Source organism: Dreissena polymorpha, chromosome 11, assembly GCF_020536995.1.
Source record: "Dreissena polymorpha isolate Duluth1 chromosome 11, UMN_Dpol_1.0, whole genome shotgun sequence".
Lineage (NCBI taxonomy): Eukaryota > Metazoa > Mollusca > Bivalvia > Myida > Dreissenidae > Dreissena > Dreissena polymorpha.
This window is the reverse complement of record NC_068365.1, coordinates 49,506,710-49,525,341: the sequence shown is the minus strand read 5'-3', so window position 1 is coordinate 49,525,341 and position 18,632 is coordinate 49,506,710. Positions and strand designations below refer to the sequence as shown.

Sequence of the window (18,632 nt, the reverse complement as noted above, 5' to 3'; positions counted from 1 at the left end):
TTTTAATGAATTATGGATAGGCATTAATACTTTTTAACTGCTGCAATTAAATTCGAGCACATATCGACATGGACATGTATGTCGTTGGTGTTATTTTGTCTTCAAATCTCATTTGAGTATCTTACGCGTGTTCTATCAAATAAGCGACTCCACGGTTTCACACGATTCCAAGAAGCAATCAACACAAATTGTGCATCAAAAGACGAAATGTTTTCTATCTGTTTGAGTATTTTCTCTAGATATTGAATTTCCTTGGTCGCGTTCGATGTAAAAGGATAATTATTAAATACATCATATGTTCTGTAATATATGGACGATGTATTGTCCAAGTAGATGTGCGAAAAATATGCTGCCACAACTGGGTCTTTGATATCTATCGAAGGTTCAAATGAAAGGCCGTTTGGATCTTGAAGTATTGTAGGCGTCGGATTGACGTATTTCTTGTCGAAACTGATCAGTCCGCTCTTACAAACCTGCGGAAATGGCAAAACGATTTTACACATAAATAAGCAGATATTTTTCGAAATTAATGCTATTAAACTTGTTGTAATATGATTGGAATGTTCCTATTACAACTAGTTATACGAAATAGTTTGATTCTCTGTGTACGAACGTATGATTTATATGAAATGTTTCACTTAAATAAATTTTCATACGTGCAACTTGTGTTTAGTTATTAATTCGAATTATATACACCGTGATACTATTATTGTATATGCATCGGATACACTCACATGCATTGTATCTCTCATTTCGTTGAAGACGGGGACAGTCGGTTTGAACACAATCGGCTTACTACAATGTTCGTCAAGGACATCATCGCCAGCATCAATTCCAAACGGCATTAATGGCACTTAAATCAATATAAAAATATTCAAAACATGAACATGCAAATTGTTTTAGTTCTTAATAACACGAGAAATACATGTTTACTCTTGCAAAATGTCATTTCAAAAATACAAACGTATCATGTTTACATGCATATAAACACGAATTTCATATGTATTATGTTTAAAAGTTGTATGAAATGAGTATGGTGTCATCTTAAAATCGTTAACCGTGGTGATTAATACAGCATTATCGTGATTCCAATATATACCAAGGAATGATGAGAAAACGAAGTGGAAATATTATTTACTTGTATTGCATTTATTTGTGTTGTGATCTATTACACCAGAGATGCATGCGCATTTACTGTCTTCACAGATAGCATTTTCTGCTAGACACTGTCTTTTGTCAGTACAGGTACCGCCTAGTTCAGCTGAAATAAATCAAACCATCGATAATTCACGCCTTAATTCATTAGTACATCAAATAAATAATTGTATACATGCGTCGCATATTTTGTTTTCAAAGAATATGAGTACAAACATTATATTGTGTAAAACTTAGTTACTACAATAAATTACACTTCTTATTGCAAATGGGGATTGCACTCGTCCATAACCCTGTACTGTCACACTGGGTGGAATCGTTTCCTTGCAGAAGATATCCATCGTTGCAAGCAAAGCGTATCACAGATTGAAATGTGGTGACAATCGGTATGTTCAATATCCTCCCGTGTGTTGGCTCTGTGAAGTTCCCACAATCTAAGATAAATATCAATACTTGTAGCATGTGATATGCAGAAAACAAAATAAAACATCACTTCATAGCACACTATTAAAGTTGATGGACCCTCATTTGTAACTGCCAACGTAAAGCAAAGGGATATTTATACGGTGTTGTGGGGTATTAAAGATCGCACATACAACTCAGTATAGTTTAATATACCTTTGATTACGCAAGTTGCATTTTCACTCCACTTTCCATTATCTTGACATATTAGTCGGTTGCCGCCCAAGAGTGTATATCCAGTGTCGCACTTTAGTTCGAGAGAAGCACCGTACGTTGTTTTGTTTCCAGCAACGCTTCCATTAGCCAAACAGAAGCGATGACAATCTTAAATATAGAGAGCGATCGTTGTACTTTTATAATACTCCTAATGGCAGTACATAAATTTTTGTATATATTGTGAATAATGCGCACGCGTTTACATTTAATATGCGTACACATGCATCGCATTTTTTTACACAATACTTTAGAAATATTAATGACAAAAATGACATTATACAACAAACGTATAAAGAAATGGCTACCGATAAGGATACACGACACGGTCGCATTCCATCCGCGAGGTGCATCACATTCAACTGACATTGGTCCCTGTATGACAAAGCCAGCATGGCATGTAATCCTGGCGATTGCACCCAGAGTTGTCCCGTTATCTGTGACTACTTCAGCATTTAATACTTGAAGCATACCACAATCTATAACATATTGAATTGTATATGTAAGGTAATTTCGTATTTATGCTAAATAAAATTAACGAGTGATTCATACATAATAAAACATGATATTTTGGTGGTAACCTGAGGGATCGCATATCGCTTTGCCAGACCAAGTTCCGTCTTCTTGGCATATGATGACGTGAGAACCGGACAGCGTATAACCTTCCTCACATGAAACGTTTACCACTGTATTTAATACTGTTGAGGAAGTGTTGACTCGACCTCTTGCCGGGGTTGGATCATCGCAATCTGTGCAATGTATCAGCTATTAGTAGTTGCAAATTGACAGCTTGTTTTTAGTTATAAAATTGTATACAAGATAACTAATTTAGAGACATAGCCTAAGTTTCTTCAGTTTTGCGAGGCTTTGTCGTGAATATTAGTATATTGACAACAGAGACGCAGAAAATCTAATTGATACCCAGCTGTACACATAGTGTTATGAATATGGTAATATTCAAATTGACCTTTTCACACATTTGTGCATGTAATGAAGTTTTTTATACAATGCTTTAAATTGATACATGTAAAAATTGGAACTTTATAGCTTCAGTAAAAAGCTAGGATAAAATTAAATAAATGAAAATATAATAATCTTCAACTGGGTTCGAACCACTGACCCTTGGAGTAAAGGTCTAGCACGTAAATCACTCGGCCATCCGTGCTCAGTCAGTTTTTAGTGTATTTTATACTTTACAGTAGCAATCCTCGTAATGTCAAAACAATAACGATACCAAAATACCTCTCCAAATCATTCACTCTTTTCTCGTTTGAAACGCTTAATAATTGCCAGGGTTTTTAATCGTAAACAGATGCATATGCTGGACATTTAGAGAATCGTTAATGTTAAGATTTACTTTTTCCATGTCAATATCATAACTACAAAGAAAATTTGCGAATCTTGATTTTTGTTCAATCGTGTCAAGTAACCAAAACTTGAAAAGGTCCCTTTAATGTAAAACCAAGGCACAGTGGATGTTGTGTTCGTAAAGCTTTTTTACGTTTGATTCGCTTATTGATCTGATGCTTAATTTTTAACAGAAAGTATTTTATTCGAGCAAAGAAGAAATGTTCTAGCCATTTATTGTGATTTTCGTAAATACAACTTATAACAACTTATTACTTATGTAGCGTTGAAATGGTTTAAACGGGTCATGTGGTGTAAGTTTCATACATTTAATTAACACACACTGTAAACACAAAGCTCTCAAATTATGTTTCAAGCATAGTATTGATCTTCGTAACATACCTATAAGTTCACATTTAAGAACTTGTGTCAGGTTCCAATGGCCACTAGCTTCGCATTTTGAAGTCCACGAACCTTGTGGTTTGAACCCTGGATTACATCGAACAACTGCTACTTCCCCGTATTTTGTTGCGTTACCAACATCTACACTCATATTACCGATCACAAGATCACCACAATCTACAGAAAAATGATATTATTTTATAATATAATATAATAATTTTACATTGGTTACAGGCTAAATACTTAGAGAAGGTATCAATTAATAACTTTCGTTTTAGCAATATCTCTTTTATTTTTTGTCTACATTGTTTTCTTTGATTGAGATCGTTTTATACGAACTTTTGGTTTGTATAAAATAATGGGGAAAGTGTTAGATTCAGATGCCCTAAAATCGGGGTAGTCATCAAATGCTGTGCACTGACCGTTCCAAGGCGGTAATCCCATTGTTGAACATTACGTATTTTATAATTGGTGCGTTATCGTAAAAGTAGTGGATAAGTACACCGACGTCTCTTCTGAAGGAGTTTTTGGGGGTTTATATGTTTCTTACGGGCGTCATTTGTTACAAAAGTATAGAATTAGAAACTAACAACATCTTTGTTTCATTTTGGATTAATATGGGTATACACTGTCTAAATAAAAAAATCGTCAATCATATAGAAGGCGCTCGCAAAAATCTTCAACTGTTATTTTAAAGAGTTTAAACGAAGAGATCAAACTTAACAGTATCTAAAGTGCTTAACTATCAATAATAGCTGATGTTTTAATGTTCAAAATTGGCGGAGTAATAATGATGCTATTAAAAGTAACTGGATGTAACTTTATATAAAGACACATGTTTTACTTCCGAAATAATTATCGAAATCATCTTGGAATGTGGTTTTACATACCAATTTTATGGCATGCAGGATTTTCGGTCCACTTTGTGTTATTCTGGCATCGAATAACCGATTCTCCAGATAGATTGTAGCCGGTATGACATATCACCATGATCACATCGTCTAGGAAATAAGACGTGCCATTACTTTTGCCATTAAGTGGTGTTGGATCGCCACAATCTGAAAACACGTACATAACACATGCATTATGTATATGTCTCTAATATCTCGTATTTTTATTACAGTTCATGCCAGCATTCCCATTTCGTTTCCAACTAAAGATATATGCATTTGCTGTTTTAAAGTACCATCAGATTTTTCATTTAATAGTATTTCAGTTCATAACATTACCTATAAAGATGCAAGATGGAGAACCAGACCATTTGCCATTTTGCAGACACGTTATCACACTGTCACCGTTAAGAAGATAGCCAAGGTCACATGATACGCTTACGACCGTTCCCACGTTCGATTTCGTGTCATTGGCATGCCCATGAAATGGATTTGGATCACCACAATCTATAGGGTATATAACACGCGTGTAAGAATTATGTTTTGATGTTGAACAATATTAAACCATTTATATGAAGTTATAAACAGAATATACATTCGATGTTGTGATTGACGATGAGTATTTAACACAAGCTTGTTGGATTATTGGTATATCGTGTACTTCTTTTCAAATCTAAGTTAGATTTAATATTCCATATCGCTTGATCGAGCGCGTTCATGTACGAAAATTATAAACTCTTAATAATGTATTGCCATATTCCCTTTGTGAATGCTGCATATCAATGCGTGGTACCTGTGCATGTAACTCCCACGTCTCTGTTGTGATCGCAGTTGTCAAAGGTATCATACTGGCACTCATTTATGTGATACGCGTCATGAGCACACACCATATTATCAACAAAGATCGGACCGGATCCTCCACTTAATGTTGTATAGAATGTAATGGCCGGGCTACACATGAAGCGTGTAAATTAAGTAAAATTACATGTATATAATATTATTATCATTTGCATCATTATCAAAACAAAGAGAACCCCAAAACGGCAATTGATTATTTAGAATGTTGAGAATGTTCATTGTTCATCATAGTGCAAAACATAAACAAAAATTTCAATTTTAAATGTGTAGCTTTGCACATAACTAATATTAATAATACGATATTGCTATTCTTACGTACTAATAGCCAATCATGCTACATATAACATTTGCCTCTTCGAATCCGAAACTGTCACTACAAATTGTACCCCATGTATCAAACACTTTCATCTCGACTCTGCCGTCCGATGCGTTCATTCCACCCACAAGTTTTATGTCTTGAATGTGAAGTGGTCTAGCTGTAATTTTATGCAATACACCATTATTATTTTCCATTTTTATTTCATAACACACGTTTAAAGCGTAGTGAACGAAAACCTTTTCCATGATCTATGTTTCACCTATATCATGTTTAATTAGTGAATTCCAACAAATCAGTGAACGGTTCGTGTAAGGAAAGATGCATGGCCGACAAGGGAACTCGAGTACTTACTGTATTCTTGGCACTCTCCGATAGTTTGCCATCTACTACCGGTGCAGACCATCTGCAGATATCCGATGTAAGACTTGTAGTACTCACAGTTGGCATACAGGGATGTACCATTAAAATTGAAATAATCCACTCCCCAATATGCTATATCGGGCAGACCACATTCTGAAAGTCAAACAATGTTTGTGTTAAACCAATGTTGTTGAAAGTAAATGTATTATGCTCATTTTATAAATTGGGACTAATGATATAGAAACATATGATAAACACCGGCGTTGAAGCGAACCATTTAAATTGTATCCAAATACTTTCAGTTCAAATAAACATTTTAAATTTCAGAAATAAACATTATCGGTGATAACTTCGTTAACTCTATATAATGTTACCTTACCGTTGCAAAGAACCGACACGTCTCTACTGTGACTACATTGATCCCTTTTGACGTACTTGCACTGGTCTAGAGTGGTGTCATTGACCTCGCAGTGCAGTTGATCAACGTGGATGGGACCAGACCCTTCACCAAATTTAGCTCCAGTGAAATAAACGGCTGCATGTAAGCTATTTTAAACACAAATGTTACATATAAATTAAAAATTGAATAGTCCCAACATCCAATCAATAAACTTAAAAAAAAATTGTATCCAATTAATTTTATTAAATATTAGAAATCATGTGAGTGACGCATACAAATGAAATTAGATTAGCACAAGTTCTGTCTAGCATGTTAACATTGATCGTTAAACGTTAATCAATGTATCCCACAATACCGCGATCTCCACACTTTAAAGAAGTTTGCTTATGAAACAATAAGAAACAGTTTATTGTACCTTGAATTAAGAGCTTTGCATACGACTTCTGCAGAGTCATAGTCAAAATTACTATCGCACACAGAGCCGTAAATCCCATTCATGGCGAATTCAACGCGACCGATGTTAGGACTCGGTCCGCCAGCAAGGCGAACGTTGGTGATATTAAGCGGTGGGTCTAAAATGGAAAAAGACTTGTAACACTAGAAATAATTATAGTTAATATTGCAGTGATTGCAATCACATCACGTGTAATTGACTTACTTCTGAGTGTTTGTTATTCTTAAATTTATAAATATAGCGTAAATATAGTCCTTGTTTTGGTCTAGATTCATTTGTTAAAATATAAGATGTTTTCGTTAAGTGTTATTTTATATCAATTTGTACAAAATATGCATTTATTAAGATCAAACCCCTAGTTAATGTGTTAAAAATGTTATCCCTTATTATCGTTGTGTCGGTCCTCCTCATAGTATCGTGACTTCAACGAAAAATACTCAAGAAGTGATGGAACATTGATGTTTTTTTTTTATTTTAGAGGTTTAGTTTTTCGTGGTTATTCATGCCTAAAACGACAATTATTCTCAAGAATTCTAGGGTGATTCTATGATTTTTATATTTCTCAATACACAGTTATGTTAGTTTGTTTATGGATTAACAGTAGCTTATCAAATGTTTTATATGCCGCTTATTTTTGAATAAAATGTTTAAAAAAAATAGTAACAACATGAGTAACAGTTTCTTTTTTCCATTAAGATAATATTTTCAGAAAAAGCATATGCGCATAAAAACAATCCCTATCAACCAATCAGAAGGGCCGATATTATAAGCACCATTGTACATGATACAGATTACTACAGGGAGCTAAGTCTAGCCCATATTTTGTCAAACCAATGTCAATTTTAAATGCAGTTTTCGTTGTGATGTCCAATAATACACATTTAGCTATAAATTTACATATAACACATGCGTGATTTTGTATTTGTTCATTTCCAAAATTCTATGTATTCATTCAGTGGGCCGTAAGGTAGCCCAGATCTGCGTGTGATATAAAATGGCGAGTTTTAGTTGAATTAAGTGGTCCTCGCTTATGCCGTCGAACAATTAACAGCCCGACAAAATAAGGGGAACAGTGTATTTAGATTGTTTTTAAACACTAAGGACTTAGGTGCTCTGACCGGCTTTCTTCGACTAGCGATGTAAGAGCCTTGGCCGCATGATTTTTACTCCCAAATAACCCTGGTCGCTAGAAACAATAATATAACTGCTGTTTTTGACTACGTACTGTATCTCCTAGTCTAGTGTTGTCCCTTGCCAAGTATACGAGGTTCAATTCTTAACTATGTGTCCTGCTATCTTCCAACATTTACGTTAGGTGATTGCTGCTAGATATCGTATTGCTGGGTCAGAATATTAGGTTGACTTCGTTTTTTCATACACGAAGTTAAACTTAGTATTAGTACAAGAAGTTTTTTTTAATTCTTGTATTCTTAGGTAAACAGCTGCCATAAAGTCGCTATACAAAGAAATGTACTATCACATTTAACAGGCGAATGCCGTTATAACTATGATATTATTACATCTCATAAAAGCACATAACAAAACTAATGCAATATTTCAATTCCACGCGTCTACTTACTTGGCAAACATATCGCTCTCGGATACGTCCAAGTCCCGTTCATGCAATGAAACATCGTGAGATTTGAATAGAATCCAAGGTCACAGGTCAGGGTAGCAGTTGTACCCTGTTGACTGTACGTCAATGATCCTCCGGTCACATTCAATACGGAACATTCTATAAATCGTATTTACAATTAATCGTATATGTCAGAAGAATAACGAATCATTTACATATCAATGGAAGTTTTGAATGATGATCTTTGACTTAAACTTTAACAAGCGTACGATTTGCTATTATACCCTAACATAAATAATATAATTATAATAATTTAAATTCACAAACATTTATTTACCTGAGAATTTGATTTTTTGTTACATTACGCTAAATAAACACACCTGAACAAACCAAAGATGTTGCATAATAGTTTGAGCACCAATATGGGCTAGGATCATAAAAGCACTCGCTTATATGACTAGCATTGATTGGACAGCTGTATATACGAAGAAGCATTCGCCCATCAACGACTCCGTTGCTTGAGCAACAAGTATCTTCTATATAACTAAAAGACAAAGCAGAACGTTCGGAAATTGCAGTCCATTATTCATACAATCAAAGTACATGTATGATGCAGTTTTTTTCTCTAAAATGTCAATAACTTAGTTTCTTTTCTTGAATATTACCATGCTAACTCTACACAATGAGTAATAAAACCCCAATCTGTAGAATGTAATATAACCAGGTTATAGTGTTTTACTAATATTTATATCAATTATTTCTTACAAGCAATCGTATTTGCATCAATTTGATCGTGAGCATATATAGAGATTCATCTTTCTAATTACTTTCTGCAAGCCACGATGCACTTTATTGAATGTTTTATTTTAAACCTATCGTATCTTGTCTGCTATTTGTCTCTCAGCAATATGCTTCACTTGTATAACGTGGTGATTGAATGTACTAATGTTATATCGTAAGTGACTTGTTTTCCCACGAACAAATTCCCCATCACTTTGTCAACTCTGTGACCACAGCAATATGCTAGTAAATTAGAGTAAAATACTCCACATTTAGTGGTGTCAAGTGGAGAACGTAGACTTTATCTTCCAATGCGAGACGTGAACAATTAACTACTATATAATTTCTGACATCGTGTTCTCGTCAATTTACTTTTAAACGATCATATTTATCAAAATCAAAATTAGTCAGAATGTGAACACATTTCAGCGATACTTTATCAATAAAATGTTCTAGACAGTTATATGTACAAAACACAATATATATATTCATTTGGAAATACGTACGTCAAGTTCATCATTTGACATAATATTTCCCCATAGGATGCCTTAAAACCGAAGTTACAAACTGATCCCCAGACACCATTTGCAAGCAGCTCAACTCGACCATCAAACCTGCTCGTACCATTCAATAAACGAATATCAGTGATGTTAAGGCTTGGGACTGGAAATACAAAAACATTTACATTATTTATATTCCGTGTCCTTTAGTTTGAGGGAGGAGTTGGAAAATTTTACTTATAATCCATTGCATTGTTTTTATTTAAGGACAATTATTAGAAAAATGTAAAAGTGTTTAATTTATGTTAAGTTTTCGTTTTCATCTCTATATACATTTCAAGTACTTTAATCTCTATATACATTACAAGTATAATTTTGGGATACCTGGGGTATATGCTCAGGAAACTTGGTGTATATGGCCTTTACATTGTTTTCTTATATATTTATAAAATAAGATTTATTTTTAATCTGTCTTAACTTATTCTTATCCGACTGCAATCCAATATATGCTTACAGAGATACATATTTAAACGACAATATCAGTTCCTTGTTGCTGCGCTTAAACGCGTAATTTTTTTCTGTTGTAAGCATTGTGCAAATGGGATCTCACGTAGTTATTTGTCTTTCTAATTTAAAATGCACTAATAAAACAGCAAGTCAGTATGACATTTACGTTATTTTTTTAATTGACATAGTTGTAATTTACCACTGCAATAAATGCCAACATCCTCCGAATGCGTGCAGTTATGTTCAGAATCAAACGTACATTCGCTGACATCCTTCTCAAAGCCAGTGCAATCAAGAGACGCCATGTGTATCTTTCCAGAGCCTTCACCATACCCGCTGTGCCCGGAATAGCTGAAGAGTTAAATGAAGACTATTATACAGTCCAGCGGAACCCTTTCCTCTCATTGAATTCCTGCAATTTTCTAATAAGCCATGATACGCTGTAAACAATTCATCAAACTATAAAGATACAACACCTTGCATTAAGCATTCCGCATAACACCTTTCCCTCATTCGATCCAAATAGGCGGTTACAAATTGTCCCCCAGGTGCCATTGATTTTCAACTCTACTCTTCCAACGTAGAAAAATTCAGTTGAGTAATACATTAAACGCATGTCCTGGATTGCCAATGGTTCGCCTGTGACAAACGCGAATAAACAAATGTCACACCTTTATATTATATTAATATAATACAAAATATAGAATAATATACTATACATTCACGTCTTTTATATATTGTCATTGAATTTGGTACTAAAGACAAAACTATGATTACAAATGTTTAATGTGCGTACTGTGCGTAATGTGACTTATTTATTGTTACATACACATTATTTACTTTAAAAAAGTTAATAGGTACAGATAACTAACTGTTAGATATTTATCAAAGGCCGATATTTGTTCTGTTATCTGTTATTGTTCTCATTAATTGAACCCAAGATGGCCCCACATCTATAGATTTTTTGAGTGTAACATAATATGAAAAACATAATGTTAAAAATAAACATCATAAATTAAGTTAAATAAACATGTTGCAATTGATGTCATGTAAGCCATTTATGTATGGAACATTACATTATTATGGTGTTTGTTTGGAGAGATCGAGTGAAATGTTGTAGGAATAGCTGTACGCCATTAAGGTGAAAGAAAGAGAGTGTCATTTGTTAATATCGCTTTTAAATGTTATTTGGTGCCGTGATTTCTGTTAAATTTCAATGATTCAATGATACACTAAAATTCGCAATAGTGATCGTTTATAAAAAAACAAGAACATTTATTTAGGGCGTTATTAGACTTTAAAGTCAAAGCCTCTTGGTAAACGTTTTTAGTTTATCTAAACGCGTGTATATATGCTTATACTATCAAAATGTTATTTTTACAATCTGCAAAAAGCACGTGTTTCATGCATGCATTACACCAAAGTATACGCAGTGAAGTAAACTTTTAAAACATTATAGAATATTTTTGAACCACGGGAAATATGATTCGTGCTATTATTTCTTTTATCGCCTTGTGTAAACATTAATGAAGTATGGCAAACGAAATACTCAACTCAGTACTTATCCATTATAGATTTGTAACTATACACACTTGTCAAATTTGATATCGAATGTAAAGATGTCCCTGTACAAAATGTTAGATGAATTAAGTACCGACATACAGATGACACCGTTTATTGATTGTGTGAAAAACTTATTATTTTCATGCCACAAATAGGTTGAAGGCGTTCAGCATGTCATTTGTGCGTCTGTAAGTCCTCACTTCCCTTCTTCAAATATGTATTCCATTGAAGACAAACTTTTACAGTTAAATGACTTCCTGTGCATATGAATTACAAATTGTGTCCGTGTTTTCTACTAAATAATACTTAGTCCGTGAATGTCGTGTTTGCAACTTACTTTTTTTAAATGCCGAGTAAATCGTCCCCAAAGTTTCACAATTAATTGACCTTAATATGGAGATGAACATACATAAATGAATTTTTGCCGCGACGAGTTTGGCAGAATAATGACCATTTATATGTTTGCTTGCTTTTAAATTAAAAATATTTAAAGTCCAATGAAGCGTGTTTTAACTGGGTTTAACTCGAACACATTTTCATAGTTGAATTACCTTTTATGTGTAAAGCACTGCAACGAATACATTCCAAATGTTGGGGCATATGCTCAGGGATAGAATATAATATAGAGTCCTATAGAATACATAGTCCCAAAGTTACGTTTGTTGAACTCCTCTTTTACTAAAGGTTGGATCTTGCCGTTGCTTTCAAAGGTTGATGGCTTAATCTGTATATGATTTTTTTTCAGAATCACGGCCTTTTGTGTGTTGCACAAACATAGAATATATAGTCCCTCATGTTTTATCCCCTTAAACGAATGGGTTAATATCGCCCAAAGCACATGTTACGTACATGAATCGAACTTGTTAAAGTCCGCAATGAACATAATATTTGTATTCGTGAAGACATACTTAACGAAACAAAATAACAATTCTGATTGCATATTTTATATAATACAAAAGGCTAACTAATTTGAATTTCTTACAGAATATTAGGTTTGTTGAATCAAAGCAATCGGAAACAACTTACATTCAGCAGCTGTACTCCAAGTTCTATTGTTCTCACATACGTATTTGACAGTGTCTAGATTGCCGGAATGGCAACGAATTGTTAATGTTTTCGTTGATTCGTTGTACATTTGTATTTGACCGTGTGAAATGTTCGCCATTCCGCACTCTGAAATGCAAGTGTCCTTACAAAGTACGGGATACACAAACCATGCAATATATTTCGTAACTATTTCATGACTTTGAGGCATACCTGTACACACTAGCCCGATCGCACCCGATGTACACAATGTATTGAAATCGGGAACGTTGTAAGTGCATTGGTTGATATGCTCCTCGGTGCCTGTACATCTCAAGTCCCGTACCATGGATAGGAGACCAGTTGTATTATACCAGTAGTCCAAGTAGAATGCAGATGCGCTGTGTAATGAAATTATTCTTTATAACATATTAAAATTGAATTTAGAGAAATGTAATATGAAAAATGTGAACTAATTTAAATATGTTATTTGAAACTTCATCGTAACCACGGGTTAATAAAGAAACAACGTAAATTACAAGCACGAAGTGGATATATATTTTTATTTGAAAATATATAAATGTCATAATTATTAATCATAACATGTAATTGCCTAGATATTTGCTTTTCGGACGGGAGTTTTCCTATTCTAGAGCATTTAAATCAAAGATACAATGTAAAAAATATTTCAAAGAAAACAGCTGAAAATGGGCGAACATTAACAGTGGAGCGACATCAGAGTTTTGAAAAAGACCAACTCTGGAGCTAGCGGTATCATGTGAGAACTGATAACACACTGTGAGATATACATTTAGCCACTAAAAACTTGAAGCATCTTTCTGTGTGCAGAATTAAGTTAAACAACATCAGATAATTGATGTCGAGCACTTTCACAAAAGTGTAATCTATGCAATTTTGCGCTGATAATATAAGTGTACTTGTAGTTTTTTGTTATTGTAAAGAGTTATTTATAGTCATCGGGACGATGATTCAATTGCATTATACTAATGAATATAAAACATGTACAATGCATACACTGTTTATAATGTATACATCATTGATGTTTTGGTACTATTTCTATATTCGCGTGCACTATATACTTTATTCTTCATGTGAAAAGTTTATAAATTTTATAATCACGTACACCTATCTGATTAACATTGTTTTATGTTGCTATTTTAATGTTAAGTAGGGTATTATATTCGCTGTTTATACATCACACTCTCCTTGCTGAAATAAATATAATAATTATTAATACATCTAATAACAGTAATCACTACCCAAATCCCATCATTCTGCAAAGAACTTCAGAATCTTCAAAGTCAAAGTCGTGCCAACAAACTATTCCGGTCTTGTTTTCAACGTGCACTTCAACACGGCCGTACCGCTCGTTCGAGCCACCTACAAGTTGTGTGGAGCTGATATTTAAAGGAAAACCTGAAAATGTAATCATTTAATGATTGTATCAGTACTCCGACCTCTAATCAGTCGGAGCTGGTTTGGTATATCGGATATTCGGATTAAAGTTACAAATTAATTACAATTACAACTTGGCTGCCATATTTTTTTATACATAAAGATGTTCTTTCCGGTACAATACAAACTATTTCGATATGCATATTTCGAGTGGTAGTAAATATTGCCCCCACCCCTGCACATTAAAGTGTTATTTCAATCGTGTTATTTCAACCTCAGACGTTCAGTATCACGACTCCCCTGTTGCAATATTTACATCGCCCCTCAAACGCCTATTTAATTCAAATATTAACACAAATATATAAACGAAAATGATATGTATTTACATTACTAGCGCGAAATAAAAATAAAAATACACATGAATTAAAAAATATGCATAATGTGTTATCGCATTCAGCATAAATAAACATAATGAAGGAAGGCGATTTACGAATGATTTGTTGATAAAAGTTCACTTGCAAAAACTTATATAACTTATAACTTATCAAACACAAGTGGATGGGAATATACACAATCAATTTTGTGTTGTCCCCATATATTTCAACGCTTACATAATATTGACCTTCACCGTTTGTCTTTTGCGTTGAAAAAAAGATGACACTATACGTTCAGAATGATTATTTTATATAGCCTGCCTGCGTGCGTGATTACGTATGTGCGACGTGCGTATGTGATTGAATAGTCATACGTTAAAATGTTAAATAACCTATAACCTAGATTATTTAGTAAACAAAATATTTAATTAAAAAAATATAAGCACATATCCACTAACATATATATATATATATATATATATATATATATATATATATATATATATATATATATATATATATATATATATATATATATATATATATATATATATATATTGCAGATATAATATTTATGAATGTGAAACCGACTTTATAATATGAATATGTTAATATAAAGAAACAGAGAGAACGTTTTAAAATGTTGATAGTACTCATTTGAACTTGATGTGAATTATCCCAGAATATTTTCTTAAAAAATAAGCTCTGATCAAAGTTATAGCCTAACAATTCAAACCTTATCTCGACTTTGCCTTTAAAACATAGCAGCAAATCGTAATATAATTACAAATGCTTAGCTAAGTTAGTTTTTGAACAAAAACGTTCATGTGTACGTTTTAATCGATCCGTTTTCTAATTGCATTTACATCGAATTAGCAGAGTGCATTTACATCGAATTAGCAGAGTTATATTCCGACGTATTTAACATGCAATTTCGAATTACGTGTATATCAGCATTAAAAAAGATAAATTGCACTTCGCAAAATGTACGTTTGTTCCGCGCATGTTGGCTTATAAAAGTTTGCTCAACTTAAACTCGATTAATCCGTTCAGTTATGAGCTGTATTCTAACATCACAACATATTTGTTCATTTTTTTTACTTGATTCCTATAATCATTTACGCAATTCATTTTCTTAAACATATACCGTTATACAATTCGTCTAAAACGACATTTAATATATTCGTGCTAAACAAGTCAGCGTAAAAATATTGTTCGAAAGGTAGTTCTACCTCCACAAGAAACACCATGCCCATTATAACACGTTGTATACGCCCTGCTGTAGTTGCAAGCATTTACATGACTCGTGTCGGAAGCACACGTGAGCTTTGATAACAATGCTCTTCCTGTCATTGTTCTCCAGTAGTCACCAGCATGCCTACAACACACGTGTTAACACGACAAAAAAATAACATATCAAGAGTTCATGCATTATTTTGCCAATCGTGAATGGAACCAGGAATAACTGGATTTATATTGCATTGAAAATTATCTTTTTATGAAGATGCATGTTACTTAAACATATTAATTAACTTATTCGAAATTAAAATACCACAACATGAGAAATATATATCAACAAATTAGCAAACAACTGAACAAAGTAGGTTTCGAACTCGTTATTTCGGATACATAAGATGAAATTACAGAAGACATCGCTTTATCTAATTGCTCTATCATGCTTTGGAAATAAACCAGTCTAACAGATGGATCTATATTATTCTCACAACAATGACGTCAACATGTCATCATAGAAGGCCAAAAAACAGGTCCAATACTAAACAATAATTTTTATCTCAAAATACATGACATTTTATTATTCTATATTGTGAGTTATGTCAGTAAGTATATGCCATAATTGTTTGTTGTGAAAATTCAGATAGGTTTACGAACTTTTCCTCTCGTTGACCTTTTAAATGACATAATTCTTTTAACTAAATGAAACATGGAAATACCTGTACATGATATCGAAACCATGTACATGTTAAACTGATTGTCATTGTTTCAAAGGACTAAATGCTAATTAACTATGTTAGATTTATTGCTTGCAATCCTAAACTTGCCTCAATCCGAGCATTCGACAAAACACTCCTCCAGTAGATGAATAAAAGTATTGGGAGTTAATGTAGCCGTCAACACACACCGGACCCCAAACTTCGCCAACAAGAACCTCCACAAATCCATCATATAGACTCACGCCATCAACTAATCTTACCCCTTTTATATCTGAAAATAAATTAAAAGATAGTTTTATCCCTGAATACTATCAACTTATTTTCATCTTGCCATATGGTATTTGAGAATGGTGATCATTAATGATCTTTTTATATTGTTACACTGATAAGGAAATCGATTGTATAGTAGTAATGAAAGGTTCTCTATTCGCGCATGTGTTTTGTTTCTATCTTTCCACTAAAAAAATTTACAGAAGGAAACGGTGAGTGTATTTTACAAGGCAGGCATGTTTATACGGCACCTGTATGCACATTAATTCGACGAACTACTTTTCTAACGTAAATTGTAGACATCGTCTCACACTGTATCTACCATACGAACATGAACGAGAAAAGTTGAATAACATTTAGAAGTATCAGATTTTATTACTATTCAGGAAAATGTTGTTTAATCCAACATGTATATTTTTTCACAAGAATCCCTCTCATATTTGTATAATCAAAACACTTAAACACTTAAACAATAATAGAAGCAATTATGAAGTGTACGTTTATCTGCCTAGCCGACTTTGTTTACTTTTCATAGTGAATTGATCCTATCGGAACAAAACTCGCTTTTGAAAGAAATATAGATATTCAATTTAAAACATACAGTATGTGTTCAAATACTTTTAAAAATTATAAATTTTGTTAGTTTTCTGTTTGTTTAGCGCGCCTTTAATGGGATTGTTTTAGTAAAAGAACGTTCAAATGTCTAATATTAGGATATAAATAACATCTTTAAGTACATTGGCATGGATGCAACATTCGAAATATATTTTTTCATAAATCAAGTTCGCACTTGAATGGTTTCGCATGCGCACGTGACGGTCGCACACGGACAAATCTGCACGGGTGCACGTGGAATTATTTACGTTCACACTTGCTGTTCTTTACTTGCACACTTGGAGACCCCGCTTCCGCACGTGCATATATCCATGTCCACATGTGCAACTATTTACTTGAAAACCAAGAAGCTGTCACAGTCAAAAAATATGTTCACATAATAAAACCGAAAACCAGCATTAAAGTCGGTATCTAATAACGCATTCCGGCAATTAATCCCAATGTGTATTCTCCGTTTTTGAATATTTACATTATTGTAAGTACTTTTCAAAAAACTAAATAGTTTCAACTCGGTTAACATCAATTTCGTTCATTGTAACTCTTACCGTTTCAAAACACAAAAAGTTACTTCTTTTGGACTGGTGAAATAATTGAATGCCATACTGACCTTCCATTGGCCAGACTAGCGCGTTAAGATCTGCACGTGCGCAGTTGAAGATTTGCAGATGCGCTAGTGTAACATTCTCGTGTGCATCTAGTTATAGACAGGGCAGGGCGTTTTTTTCTGTTTTTATTGTATGTCATTTTGAAAAAAATTCAAACAGTATGTCGTAAATAATGTTAAACAAAATTGGCTTGGACAGGTACTCCAAAGACAAAGTAATACCTAGAGGCCCACAGTTTGTTCCATCTTCTTCCCATGTGCCGTTTAGATAGCATGTATACAAGAACTGGAATGTACTTGTTTCATTTCCACAGTTTCCGATGTACACATCCCCTTCGCTGGTGATGTTTACATGTTCCAGGTAACCATAATGTTGTTGATCCAATCGCGGACATCCTGTCGTTCGATAAGCATACAGCACGTTACATTCTAATAAATGTTATAATAATACAACAAATACAGTTCAAAAACCTGTTCGACTTTATATTTAATATTTTGTATGACTTGCAAACACTTTAATTTGCCGATTCGTTAAAGGTTAAATTAAGTACATATTCCGTTCATATTACTTTCTTTAATATATGTATTGATA

The 18,632-nt window shown here is 33.5% G+C and overlaps 1 protein-coding gene and 1 long non-coding RNA gene across 2 annotated transcripts; both read right to left on the bottom strand.

The window, feature by feature from the left end:
• Window positions 1-1,147: 1,147 nt before the first annotated feature.
• Window positions 1,148-1,881, bottom strand: LOC127850460 (uncharacterized). Its single transcript, XR_008035309.1, has 3 exons — window positions 1,774-1,881; window positions 1,397-1,589; window positions 1,148-1,261 (listed from the first exon to the last, which is right to left on the bottom strand). It is a non-coding gene; the product is annotated as an uncharacterized LOC127850460 (long non-coding RNA).
• A 2,910-nt stretch (window positions 1,882-4,791) lies between these two features.
• Window positions 4,792-6,972, bottom strand: LOC127849829 (scavenger receptor cysteine-rich domain superfamily protein-like). Its single transcript, XM_052382581.1, has 6 exons — window positions 6,822-6,972; window positions 6,386-6,552; window positions 5,998-6,159; window positions 5,647-5,803; window positions 5,263-5,420; window positions 4,792-4,976 (listed from the first exon to the last, which is right to left on the bottom strand). Exons 1-6 carry the CDS (start codon window positions 6,902-6,904, stop codon window positions 4,792-4,794), a joined length of 912 nt encoding a protein of 303 aa, XP_052238541.1. The 5' UTR covers window positions 6,905-6,972.
• Between the last annotated feature and the right edge of the window lie 11,660 nt (window positions 6,973-18,632).